General features: G+C 35.9%; 1 protein-coding gene across 5 annotated transcripts in view; it reads left to right on the top strand.

Annotated features, from left to right (window-relative positions):
* Positions 1–14796, top strand: part of CTNNA3 (catenin alpha 3) — a 1202853-nt gene that overhangs the window by 307157 nt on the left and 880900 nt on the right. For all 5 annotated transcript variants that reach the window (XR_014796805.1, XM_084904252.1, XM_084904255.1 and 2 more), the window contains one exon: positions 2836–3039. Coding sequence is in view for 4 of the 5 variants with exons in the window: in XM_084904252.1 (XP_084760378.1) it covers positions 2836–3039 (204 nt within the window). In the remaining variant the exon portion in view is untranslated. The remainder of the gene's footprint in view (positions 1–2835; positions 3040–14796) is intronic.

The following is a 14796-nucleotide window of genomic DNA, read 5'->3' on the forward strand; positions in this document are numbered from 1 at the left end:
GACCTTGGAAGAGGGATGACGTTCTTATCCTTGTCAGTGCTTCTATTCGTCTATTTGTTTTTTGCTCCACTGGTGTGCTGGAACCTCTCAGCTATACTCCCAGGCTTTTATAAAGGAATTCTCATTCATAAGTCATTATGAAAATCGGTTTCTGTAGGGGTATGGAGTATGGATACTCTTATTTCATCATCTTACTGAAGTCTTAAAGAGATAGTTATTAATTTCAGCAGATCTCAAACACCCAGTGGTCTTTCATAGGATATTCAAGTTACTTTTAAGAAATATACCTTTGTATTGATTTGAAGACTAGGTTAGTGAAAACTGTTAATGAATGTGAATAGGAGTACAGTAGTCAAAGAGGAATCAGGAGGCATGTATGAGGGTATCAGACATCAGAGCAGGTCATGGTTTCAGTGCAGAAGAGCCTGAAAAATCTAAGAACTCTTAAATGTCATGCAAGTGAAAACCCAAAGGCTAGAGAGTTTGAGGAATGACCCTATAGAGCAGGAAATTGTATGACTTAATCCTAGAACAGAGGCTATTTCCTGACATAAAATCACGTCCTGAAATTACTAGTTTCTTCTTGCAATTCTTATAGGTGAACAGATTTGAAATTTAATTAACTTTTTGTATGATTACAATGCTGGAGACATGTTAACTGTTCCTGTCACTTCTGATTGCATTCGAGCAATCAAAGAACAATTCTGTTGCCTGCAGTGTTTCTTCTCAGTGATGATATCATAGTGGAGACATTTTCAAAAAAGACTTTAATTGGTTTAATTATTGTTATGAACCGTTAGAGTGGAATGTGTATACTAAGTTATTGAGCCAAAGGAAGGTATGGTAAAAATGACAAGTGAAATAAGGAGGTAGATTTAAATGTAAATGAATCCTTGACTGATGGCCAAGTCCATGGTTGGATTATTGTCTTATCCAAAAGATTATGCATTGGATAGCAAAAATATTAAATTTGGCATTTGTAAACTTTATTTCCTTTTTGAAACTAAACTGAGTTTAGTTTGAATATAAACTGTTTATATTTTATATTCTATAATATGTGAAATACATAGTGCTATTTTCCCCCTCATTGCTTTAAAATGATTTCTGTTTTTGTAATAATTTTCTCCTCCTAGCCTGTTCCTGGAGTTAAAGGTTTTAAAATTTTATCCTGACTACTTTTGATCCCAGATATTTATCATAATGTAATATAGTGCAATGATCAATTTATGATTTTATACACACACATACACAATATACATAGAGCTCTCTCTACATATGTGTATATTTAAAATTTAATTATATGATTATATACTTTAAATATCAATGATGTTCATTGTATGTGTATAGATTTATACTTGCACATACATCTTCATTGTCAACTATATACTAGTATTTAAAGATTATTATATGCATCCATTTTATGTTAGGATTATTCAGAGCGCTTTTATTTGATTCTAACTCTTTCTCTAATTGCCACATTATGCCTAAACTTTGGGAAAGCTTCCTCTCTATTTTAATAAAGAAACCCTAGACCCTCACACCTTTCATCTTTTTTTCAGAGACTATAGATTATCTTGACTTCTTTTGCTTGGAGACTTATATCTCATGGAATCCTTAAAAATATCATGCAGTTTTCAATCGTAGGAATAGCTGGAAGTTATAATAGATCAACAGAAAGATGGAGTCTTACTTTTTCAATAAATAATTATTATTCACAATTCCTTTCAATATGTGAGTGTTTAAGTTAATTAGAGTGTATGATTTATAGTAAGGCATAATGAAATGAATATTGAGTTAGATATTATTAGATCTGGATACGTGTCTGAACTTTAACATTATTTTCTCAGTGACTTTGGGTGAAACAGTCTTAGTCAATTATTATCAATTTTACAATATCTTTGCTGTCCACCTCTTTTTTTTTTAATTTTTAAATTTTTTATTTTTTTTATTAAATTATCTGTGTACATATACCATCGCCCCTCCCCCCCATACATGCCCTCCCTCCCCAGAGTTTTGTGTCCATTGGTTGTACACATACAAGTCCTTCGGTTGATCTTCCCCAGATCTCCCTACCCTCCCCGCTATAATTTGACAGTCTGCTTGTTGCTTTACTGTCTCTATATCTATCTTTTCGTTTGTCAGTTTGTAATGTTCTTTATTATCTATAAATGAGTGAGGTCATGTGGTGCTTCTCTTTCATTGATTGGCTTATTTCACTCAGCATGATATTCTCCCAATTCCATCCAGGTTGCTGCAAATAATGAAAATTCCTTCTTTTTTATGGCAGCATAATATTCCATTGTGCAGATGTACCATAGTTTTTTGATCCAATCATCTGCTGATGTGCTGCCCACCTCTTTATAGTGCTGTCAGGATTTGATTATATATATGAAAATATAATGTAAACAATAAAGTTCTATCTAAAAATGAGTATTGTAAATAACAATGTGCCATGCACTGTATTAAGCACTCATATTGTTCTTACAACAGTTTTATGAGACGCACAATGTTAATATTAAAACTTTACAGATCAGGAAGATGAGGCTCAGAGTACCTAAGGCCCCTGAATTAGCTCACACTATGTATGAGCGGGAAAGGCAAGATTTGAATACACATCTGTCTGATATTAGAACCAATGCTCATAATTATACAGTAATTGTCACTCCCCTGAATTTTAATTGCCACATAGAATTATGCATAAACTGAGTCAGACAAGTAGAAATGCAGTTTTCTTTATGATCACATCTGAATTCTAAAGATGAAACCAAAACGATATTTTTCTTAAAAAATAGGATGTTATGAAGTTCTAACCCTCCAAATGTATTTTGCCTTTAGAATTTAATTGTCCTGGACCCACTGACAGTGACCGAGGAGGAAATAAGACCATCCCTGGAGCAACGCCTTGAAGCCATCATCAGCGGGGCTGCTCTGCTGGCGGACTCTTCCTGCACCCGGGACTTCCATCGGGAGCGGATCATCGCGGAGTGCAACGCCATTCGCCAGGCTCTGCAGGACCTGCTCTCCGAGTACATGAACAACGTGAGTAACGGTTTCCCCACCCTGTGCATTGGGTTTGTGCCGACTTCCTGTGTGGAACATGTGATAAGTGATAAATAAGTGATAAGCGATAAATAAATGAGACTGGCTTGCTGAGTGGGTTCTGCTTCCGTTGCTCACAGGGTGGAGAGGTGAGATTGAATTTTCTGGGGATGGATTCTAACCAGAAGGTTGTTTACGTTTGATGGCATTGTTTGAAACGGTATCTAGATGTGTTAGTTGAAGAAGGGATTCAGGATTGGAGAAGGGAAGGAGGAGCTGCGCATCGATTTAAAGGATAAAAAGGTTAAGAAAAGGACCATATTCTCAGACTGAAGTTGGTGAATATCCAAGTCAGACTTTAGATAGTGTTGGATGAAGTCATTGCTGTGGGGATCAGGGACCGTTATAGAAGATGTGAAAGAGCTCATTTAGTTCGGGTGGCTCGTAACCCTTTTCAAATGTGACATAATGCTATAGAGTTTTGGCAGATTTAACTATCTTTTAGGAATATTAGGAATGCTGTCTAAATTTAGACAAATGCACAATGTTTCAAGGTCCTTTTGCTTTCAGATTTTATATTCTTATATTATGTATTCATTCCATATATATATATCCATCTGTGGAGTCTTACATTCAAATCTTAATGCCATTTTTAAAATGAAGGAGGTCTTCATTGTCAGCTCTATATTGACCATGAAGCATTTTTAAATAGAAGAGCTCAACAAAATGAAAGGTTTATAATTGGAATGTTTTGTTGATCTGCCCTATTATAAATGGAATAAAAGTTATTACTTTCAAAACATCACTTTTTGGATATGAAAATGAAGAATTGGGGTTGTTCAGTATAAGTAATTTATGCGAATAATATGTGTTAAAATTAGTGAGTTTTAAGGATTTTTCAACATGTTTGATATAGCTCCTTGTTCTTAATATTTGATGACTTTGGCTCCTGACCAACAGTCTCTTGCTGGTCAAGAAATCAGAGTCGTAAATTACATTTTGTTAAGAAGAACATGTTAATAGCATCATGTCTTGCTCCTTAAGCTAGAATAACCCCGTTTTTAACATATAATCTTAAAGGTTTTTTAAGGGAATGCATCCATTGTAAGAAACTCAGAAGGTTATATTGTATTGGAATTTATTTTCGGATGGCTACATAACTGTAGAGCCCAGTGCAAAACTGAAAACGCAAATCCTGTTGTTCAAAAGAGAGTTTGGGGTAGGAGGGTGGGAGTACCTTTTTCGTTTATTCACAGTCTCAGTTGACCTAAGAATGTTATTTTTATTTAGTGTTAGGTTCTTTAGAGCATAGGGATACTTGTGGGGGCATGCAGACCCTCAGAGGTGTTAGTGTGTACTTGATCCATAACCCCAACCCACCCTGACTGTGCCAAGGAGCCTACCAGGAGTGCGTGGTGGCAGCAATCACCAGGTGGGGCAATAGTCTGCGGACCTCTGTCTGCATGTGCGTCTAGAGCACATGTTTCATTGCCCCATAGGATTTCCCTTAGTACACAATTTCGAAGGTAAAGTTGTTAAAAATATGAACACTGTGGTAGCAGAACATTAAAAACCAAAGGACTTGTATGCATTCATGTAAGCATAACCAGTGGACAAAAACAATGTGGTGGTGGTGGGGTTAGGGCTTGTACTGGGGGACAAGAGCGAGCTGGGAGAGGTCAATGGGGGGAAAAGGAGACATATATAATACTTTCAACAATAAGAATTAAGAAAATTTAAAAAAGCCAAGGTAGGCCTTGCAGAAAAAGGCTCTGTGCAGAGTCTCAGGCCCCTGAAGCTGGGTCTGTACATAATAAACATATGTCACATAAAAATAGTAGTGGTGTTATGGTTTCTTCCACTTTGGCTTAAAAACTTTTTGGGTTGAAAACTATTCACACCAAAGGTGAAGTTATGGGAGCATTCTGCCTACGGTGCAATCAAGAAGGGACACTGTTTCTAGAAATTTATAAAACCAACTAAAAGTCAGTCTGCTTCGTGTTATCACCATGCACCACCAATTCTAAATGCCACTGATAAAATGTTTTCCGCATAATTCTTCTAAATTCTAAGCAATTGGCTGTAGTTGCTGTTTTAATAATGTGTATGTAATTCAAATTAGCACAATTTAATGACTATCCTTTAATAAACAGTATAGTCTTTTCGCACTGAAATAGCAGATTCAAAATTGACAGGGATGCCACAGTGATTACAAAGACAAAGAATTGGAGTTGCTTCAATTCTGTTATTTTATGTGATCACGGAGGTGTTTTTTTTTTTTTTTTAAATTATATTCATGGAGCTGAATTGTGAGGGGTAATACTTTTGTTAGGTTAAGTATAGATTTCAATTGTGAAATATTTCATTGAGTTTGAGTTATAACTTTGAAATGAATTCTCCTTTTGAAGATTGTCTATCACTTTGAAGTTAAAGAACAAATTAGGAAAATAATGATTATGTGAGATTATTACTGAAATGTGATTTTGTTATGTAGAGGAGAGAGGTGTTTAAAAAGGATGTGTTACTGGTATCAAATATGCTAAGTAAGGCACTGAAAACAGGTTTGCACTTTTCTGTGTTTCTTGCTCTTTCACTTACTGAGGATTTAATCTCATGTTCAGTTTCAAGGAGTCAAGTACACAACACTTACGTTACCAATATCTTTCTGTTAGGCGTGTTCATTTTAAAACAAGGTAAGTTCTGTGTTAGAACAGGGAAGCGGGAAGTGACTTTTTTGTTTATAATAAATAATTCAGATGAAAGGTAAGTAGCTTTTTTTTTTAAGCTTGTCCAGATAATTATCTCATTTTTATCATTTTAAGGGTAAACTTAATTGTAGGAACCCAAATATTTCATGGTTATTTAATTGATTAGATTGTACTACTATCTACTATTTATACTTGATGGAGGTTGTTTTTTTCTTTCTTCCTCTTTCCCCCATGCTTTCTCTTCTCCCCTCTGGCAAAGGAGGGCAGACACCCCCAGCAATGTCTCCCTCATGGCATTTCCCCCTTTCAAGCTCTTAGCCCAGATGGAATTCCTTGCTTGCCTGCCTCCTCCACTAGCCAGGAGCCCTAGGAGAGTGGGGACTGGGCTCCTGGCGCTCAGCATAGAGCCTTGCAGGTAGCAGGTGCTCAGTAATTATTATTTGGATGCAGATAAAGTGAATTTAGTGCTTGCTGCTTCTCGGTCTTTTAAATTAAAACGACAACGTGCCTGAAGCAATTAATTTGAAGTTTATTTATGGTATGTCTATGGTAAGCGTGGAGAAAATGTGGAGGGAGGGTTCATGGTGAGAACAGGAACAGAGGAAAGGAAGAGCAGAGTTGAGGGGATGTTCTTTGGGTGACCTAAGAATATTTACATATGCCTTTCTCCTAGAGCAAATGTCAAATACTGGTTGAGGAGGGCATTTTTTTTTCCTTTGGAAAGAAAAGACATTGATTGTGTGTGTGGTTCTGTCTGATGATTTGCCTTGATGTTGGTGTGGAAGTCAGAGTGGGAGGAGCTAAGTTGATGGTGGCCCCAGGGTCAGATGCCCATTCAGTCACACATCATGGAAACATTTCATTGATGAGTGCAACCTATTCCTAATAAAAAAAAATAAAATAGAAACTTAACAGTACTACAAAAAAGCACTCCAAAAGCAATGCAATAGGTTCCTTTCATGGAAAAGTACAGAACTTTATGCCTGATACTAGTGTCTGACTGAGCCAATGAATATTAGCATTAAAAGCAGGAACCAATCTGGAAAACTGTGGGATACATTATCAGAACATATTCCCAGGTTTATTTTTACTCTAGGTTTATATCACCAATGATGTTCCTCTATAGCTGTTACATCATCTTTAATGAAGGAAACGAACTCTCCTGGCAATATCTCAACCCAAATCTTTCTCGGTTCCCTCAAAGATTTTAGGACAGCTCCTATACTTAAGTCCTCAACTTCCTAATTTAAGGAATGTTTCTCTTTTGTTGGACCTGGTTTGTTTTTTTAATTAGCAGCTTTTGTAATTGAGCTGTATCGATAGAGTAACTACTTGATGATAATTCAGCTACCATGAAGATAATCATGAACACTTAAAGCAGAAATAATACTCATCAAAATCTGTAGATCTCTTATGTGAATGTGGTTTCAAGGCTTCACATTTTGCAAGTCTAAGGAGCCTAGAAAGGTAGGAAATAAATGCAATATATGTTTTTTTCATACTCAATTCACATGACAAGTTTGAATGTAACTTTACCTCCTTAAACGGATCAGTAAATCTCGATCATTTTTTTCACCGAAACTACTCTTCAATAAGTTCACTGTTTTGTCACATTGGTAAGAAATTAGTAGGAAATGAGACCAGATGGGAGAATAACAAATAAAACAGACAGCCACTTAACAGTATTAATGATTATATATGTTTACCATAATATTTTTCTTCTTTTAAATTTGTGTATATTCTATATAATAAAAGCCTTGTATGCAAATAGACAGAACTGTGGAAGGACCAGCGAAATGACTGGTCGCTATAATGCACACTGACTACCAGAGGGCAGACACTCAATGCAGTAACCTGTGGATACTCATGGTATAAGGAACTTTGAAAAAGGTGTCTTGAGGAGGAGAAACTTTCCTGGATTAAATGGGTGACCCCAGTCCAATTACATGAGTCCTTAAAAACAGAACTTTTCTTGTCCGAGATGGAAGGAGAAAAGTGAGAGAAAAAGAGAAAGGGAGAAGAGAGAGAAAGAGAGAGAGAGAGAGAGAGAGAGAGAGAGAGAGAGAGAGAATATGAATGTGTGTGGTGTGGGAGGTCAATCCACCATTTTTTGCTTTAATGATGGAGGAAGTGGCCATTGTTGAAGACACTTAAGTTTGTAATAATTTGTTCAGCAGAAATGGAAAATTGAAATCCTATGTGAAATGAATTGCTGCAATTATATAGTAAACTTGCAGATATAGTAAATATGAATTGTATATTTAAATGTCAGGGAAGGTAATCAGAGTTTTATAGAAATACCAAATATTGATTTTGAATGTGTTTATATATCTCACATAAGATTTAACATGAAGTAATTAAAATGCCTGAAGAGCATTTAATGGTGTAAACATCATGAATTGTTGTGGTTGTACACAATGGAAAATATGATTTAGTTTATTTTCTGAGCCAGTGCTTTGTAATGGAAATGTTATGCAAGCTAGAATAATATGTGATTCACTTATATAATTTAAAACTCTCCAGTAGCCACATACAGTAAAAAAAAACAGGTAAAACTAATGAGAATAATTTAGCTAGTTCAGTATATGCAAAATATCATTTCAAAATTTAATTATTAAAAACATTATCACTGAAATAGTTTACATTCCTTTTTAATACTAAGTCCCTGAAATCTGGTGTGCATTTTACATTTATAGTCCATCTGGACTAGCCTCATTTAAAATGTTCATTGTCCACGTGTTTGGTGACTATCGTATTGGACAACACAGCTCTATGCAGAAATGCCTTCTCCGCCACAGAGTTTTGTTGCCTGATAATCTCATGTTTCTTCAGCTTTAATAATGCTGCTGGGAAAAAAATATAATAAAAGAAAAAAGACACAGAATACTTAGGTCAGGGCAACCAAGAACTAGAACACCATGCTGCCGATTTTGCTGTCAGCCAGTACAGTAGGCCACTGGCATTTTATACCAGCATATTGGAGAAAAGCAAAACTTGCCATATGTGGTGGATTGAATTTCAATTCCCGCCCCCCCCCCCAAAAAAAAAACCACAATAACATCTCCCATTTTGCGTTTTCTCTGGTATGACTTTGCCCTTCCTCCATCACTAGTGGGATTTAATATTCTTCTTCTTAAACCTGGGCTTGTTTTCATACTTGCCCGACTGATTAAATGTGGCAGAAGTAACATTCTGGAGCTGCTGAGGTTATGTCATAAAAGGTCTTTCAGATTGCTCCTAACTCCCTTGGAATGCTCAGCCTTGGGACCCTCCCTCTCAGGATGCAGTTGCTATACTGTAAGAAGCCCATGCAGATGGAGAAGTCAGCAGGTAGGCACTCTGGTTGATAGCCTACCCTGAGTTCCCTGCCAAAGCCAGCATTAAAGACCATCCTGTAAGGAGGCTGTCTTGGATGTCTAGCCAATTAAGACCTTCATATGGTGCAGCCTGACCTTGACTGGTCCTGCATAGAGACCTGATGTGTGAGATCCTGGCTTAGTCAGTCAAACTCGGAAACATGAGAGAGAATAATTTGTTGCTTCTTACATGGTAATGCTAATCTGAGTATTAAAGACTTTTATTGGCAAAGACTTTACTTTGAGAGGAGCATGACAAATCTAACCACCCTAACACCAAATGTTAGGAACTGCTACAAGCATGTCAAACTCGCGGCCGGCGGGCCACATGCCTATTCAAACATGTGGCCTGCCGGCCGTGAGTTTGACATGCTTTTAAGGAGTCATATGGTCAAGAGTTACTAACAAGTTCTTTGTAGGAGGACAACAAAACTGATAGTAAGCAGATGTATGTAGAGAAGTCTGTTAATGGGTCCTCTTACAAAATATAGATTTAGTTAATTTTCAAAAATCCTTTATGTTCTTTAAGTCCTGGGTTAAAAATAAAACTCCTACAGTTATCCTTATAACAGAGATCTGAAGTGGGTAAACCTTATCTAATTATGGGTCAAGATTCTAGTGCCCAATGTGAAAACTAAACAAAAAGCTAGATAAGTGACCCTCTAGTAGAATTCCATTTTTACAAGGATTATTTATGTCTGCATGCATTTATGCTGTCACGGTGTCTGTAATTGCTTTTAAGAAGTCACTTTGAAACTTTTCAGGTGAGCCACAATGGACATTCCCAAAGTGTGCATGCCGATCACCTGCCCTCTTCAGTGGTATTGAATCACAGCCATTGAATCCTGACTGTATAATTTGTGCTGCCGAAGCAGGCAAACAGCCTCTTGTGGTTACTAAGTCTCCCCTCCTCCTTGGCAATTTTAAGTGTAGAGCTCAGAAACATAAATATGCACAACCCCACAAAGTTGGCAGTACTTAAGTGTGGCAGTTGGCTTACAACTGCGGAGAGAAAAAGAATTCTTTTGTTTGGTGCATAGCAGAGAGATGGTAATCAGTACTTCTGGGAATCGTGTTTTGTAAAAACAGAAGCTCTTCCTAACTTTACAGCTCCTTTAAAGCACCGACTGCTCACTTTATCTAGTTTCTGACCTTTATATAAAAGCTAGACGTTTGTACAGTAGAACCAACGGGACTACTTGACGATTACTTTTGTTTTATAATCAGCTGTTCATACTCTATGGGGAATCCTCCCCATTTTCTCTCATTGTGGGGTTATGAAAGTGTTCTAGGAATACCTCTCAAAAACCAGAAACTAAGATTAACCCCCTCCCAACACTTTATTTGGAAATAATTATAAATTAAAAAGAAGTTGCAATGATAGTACAGAGAAGTTCAGTGTACCTTTTGCCAACTATCCACATTGGTTGCATCTTATATAACCAGGAAGTTGACAATGATAAATATTATGTATATATTTTTATCACATGCGTAGATTTATGTAATCACCACTATACCAAAGACACAGAAATATTCCATCACTGCAAATATCTTCCTCTTCCTACTACTTCATGGTCACACTTACCCTCCTGATCTCTCTCCCTTCCCTTCACCCCTACCCTACCATTTCTAAACCTGGGCAGATACTAATCTGTTCTTCATTTCTACAATTTTGTCTTTTTAAAAATATTCTATAAGTGGAATCATACATTATATGTTGAGACTGGCTTTTTTCCGCTCAGCATGATGTCCTAGAAATCAACCCATGTTGCATGTATTGATAGTTTATTCCTTTTTGTTGCTGAGCAGTATCCATGTTAGGGGAGTCCCACAGTCTATTACACCCATCACCTACTATAGGACACTTCGTTGTTTCCAGTTTGGGGCTATTACAAATAAAGCTTCTGTGAACAGTCGTGTGCAGGGTTTTCTCTAGACATAAGTTTTCACTTCTCTGAGATAAATGCCCCAAAGAGCAATTACTGGGTCATATGGTAAATGGATGTTTAGTTTTTAAGAAACTGTCAATCTGTTTTTTCAGAGTGGCTGTGGTATTTTACATCCCCACCAGCAAAGGGAATAACTGCTTCACACCCTGTCCAGCTTTTGGCATTTTTACTGTTTTTATGTTAGCCGTTCTGATAGGTGTGTAGTCATTACTTATCATGATCTTAATTTGCATTTCCCTAATGGATTGTGATGATATTAAAATGTTCAACATCTTTTTATATGCTTATTTACCACCTGTATGTACTCTTTAGTGGGATGACTCATGTTTTTCCTGATTTTGTAATTGAACTGTTTGTGTTTTACTGTTAATTATTGAGAGTCTTTTATATAATCTGCAAAAGAGACCTGTTTTAGATATGAGGTTTGCAAATGCTATCTGGCAATCAAAGCTGATGAAGCCAATTTTATCAACTTTTCTTTTATGTATTATAGTTTTTGTGTCTTAAGAATAGAATGTTCAATCAAGTTTTAGGTTCATAAAATTTTAAGTTTTATAGTTTTACATTTGAAGTTTACATTTATGATTTCTTTTGAGTTAATTTTTATGAAGTGTGAGACTTTTCTCAAGGTTCATTTTGTTTGCCCATTGATATCCAATTTCTCTAGCACTATTTTTTGAAATAGTCTCCTTTGATTGAATTCATTTTTGCATCTTTGTAAAAAATCAGTTTGCTATACTTGTGTGTGGCCATTTTTGGGTTTTTGATTTTATGCCCTTAACTATTTGTCCATTCCTTGCTCAATAGGAAAAAAATGAGGACCATTTTGAAAGTCAGAAAACTGCTGTTCCTTAATGACGTAAAACACAAAATAACTTGATCTATTGTGCCAATTTAATTATTTTAATGAAGAAAATGGTGTATTGCTTAAGTGACAAGTAGAAGATACTTTATTCCACCTCATTTTAAACCCAGGAGGAAAATAAAATATAGATTTTCACTATTAACTCATATGAAATATTTTTGACAAAGAGGGTTAGGAATGATCATTGTAGCCAGAGAAATTTAGATTTATAATCCAATTATAAAATTTGCTTTCTTTATTCTCCGAGGCAAATTTCTCAACCTTTCTGAAATCCAATTCTTTAATATTAAATAAAGGGAAAATAAAATTATCTGGTCAAACTGTTTTGATAATGATGACATGAGATAAAGTATGTAAAACTTATTTTCAATCCTACCTGCATATTATGATCACTTGGAGAGCCTCAAAAAATTCTCAAGCCAAGGCCCCACCTCCTTCAATTAAATTAGAATCTCTGGGGCAGCACTCATGCATCAGAATGCTCTAGAAAAGATCCCTGGGAGGTTTTAATGTGTAGCTAGAATGAAAACTGTTGAAGTAAAAGCATGAGAACAGTGCCTTGTTTATGGTAGACATTTCAGATGTATTACTACCATTCTCTTCCTCTTATAAGCTAGTAGCCTTCAATTTATATAAAACTTACTCCTTCTGGAAAGATAAGCCATAAACTATATATAAGATTTACTGAAAGCTAGGTCACGATGTAACCATTTTTTTTTTGGCAAAGCATAATAAATGGAAGATATTTTGTAGAGAATTATAAGTAGCCCTTATCTTTAGACTTAAATGTTAAAATTTAACTTCTCTTATCACATTATATATCATCAGAAATTTAATTATAAAAACATATAATATTGGGAAGCATAGATGAATATGGACTTTAATTATTCATGTGACAAAGCTTCAGATTTATGGTAAATACATCCTGAATTATTTGTCATTTCTAAAGTTGTTTTCTTTCCTCTCATTTCATCAAATTGTACTATGAAAATAATCCACATAGTAGTCATAAATTGTGACACTAAAAGTCAAGAATTTATTGATCTTTAGCAATGCTGTTATTCTTCCTTTAATGCAACAGGCTTATAATCTTCAGGTCAGTTTTGACTAATTTTTCTCATATTAAGTACAATCCTTTACCAAAATCTGCAGTTTCCTCTTGGTCCAGAGGTAAGACAGCACTTTTCAAACTTTACTGCTTAGAAACTTTGCCTTCCAGCGAGGTGTGTCTGGGAGCCATTTGAAGAGAGAGGTAAAGATGAGGCCAAAGGAGCATGTCCAGGTCCACTGCAGGCCTCTACTTCAGACAGAGGCTCTGCTTTCAGTCCTGTTGGGTTTTGTGTATCTGTGTTCTATGTGATGTATTAGGGTTCATTTGCAAAATGGTTCTTGTGCTAAAAAGATAGTTGGACAAACACCGATTCAGAATATAAACTTTTACATTATGGAACGATGGTTAGAAAAAAATAGTAACAAGTGGCTTCAGACTTCCTCTTGGGGAAGAAATTGAAAAAGTATGAGGTGCAACAGTAGTGAGCTTTCCCTTGCTTCCTGAGCAGGAGATAAGGCACAGAAGAGAAACCTCAACTGCTCCGCAGTTTGGGGAAGAGGAGAGTACTTTGGGGGAACAAAGGAGGAACAGAAAGGGGATGGCATAGGGATGTAGTGGAATGGTTTGAATGACTTTGAAATACAAGAATTTTTAATGGCTTATCTTCAATTTGCAATCTCTGCTGTAAATTTTCTTCCTCAAAACTTCACTGAAGTTTGATAAACACCAAGTTTTCTTTTGTGTGAATCCATGGAAATGGCTGATTTCTATATATGGGCTCTGCTTTGCAGAATTCTGTGATGATCCATAAATTTGACTCTTTTGTTTGAAGCAGAAGGTAAAATATATGCCCGAGTGTATAAGCCTCTAGTGATTTGCAGAGGCCTTGGGAAGAGCATCAGGATTTATACAGTCATGGGAAGGGAGTTTGAACTACTTATTACCAAGAATGAGCAGCTGATGAGTTAGTGTATAAGTTGAAGCTTGTTTTATTATTGGTCATCTGAATAAAGTCTCTTTTTTGTTTATAAACCTACTTAGAGTAAACTGTTCCCCTTTAAACTTCCTCATATGATATTTGATGTCATGTTATTGTTAATACCTCTTCCCCTGCTTTCTGAAATAATCAATCATAGTGCCTGATCTTTCTTTCATTCACCAAAAGGTCACGCCGTGATGAAGATTTTGATAGTATAATTCTCCTGTGGTTCTGCGTACTCAGAGATGAAATTTAAACAAAAATGGCAAAATGACATTTGAGGAATCTCTCTAGGGTTCTGCATTCCTGGTTTAGTTAATCTGTGGAAATATCCAGAGGAGGGCCTTTCTTCTTGCTTTGTCTAGACAGTAGAAAGATTAGAAAAACAACCTATGAATAATATGGTATTGAAAAGGTAGAAAAATGCCATTTTGACTTTTAAAAGTAAAAACTAGAGTAAGAGTATTTGTTTGGTCTTATGAACATCATTTTCTTCTTTTTAAAAATTCTTTATTGTTGAGAGTATTACATAAGTCCCCTTTCCCCCCCATTGTCCTCTTCCAGCCCCAACCCCCAGCCCAGACTGGGTAGTTAACCATCTGTGCATCATAGAAAAAAAATTCCATTAGATATGTTGGAAGATGTATATAGAACTGGAACTTGGGGTGGGTGTTATATGTTGCTAACCATTATGAAATAGAAAAAAGGCTAGCCATGTAGATTGAAAATGAATTTCAAGTAAATCTTGTCTTTATTCTACTTTTCATACCAAAGTTCAATATAAAGTTGATAAATCTGCTAAACATGATGTGTTGTTGGCCTCTTTACACCTTTTGGTAATGCAGTATA

The sequence above is a fragment of the Pipistrellus hanaki genome, assembly GCF_964339955.1.
Source record: "Pipistrellus hanaki genome assembly, chromosome: 14".
Lineage (NCBI taxonomy): Eukaryota > Metazoa > Chordata > Mammalia > Chiroptera > Vespertilionidae > Pipistrellus > Pipistrellus hanaki.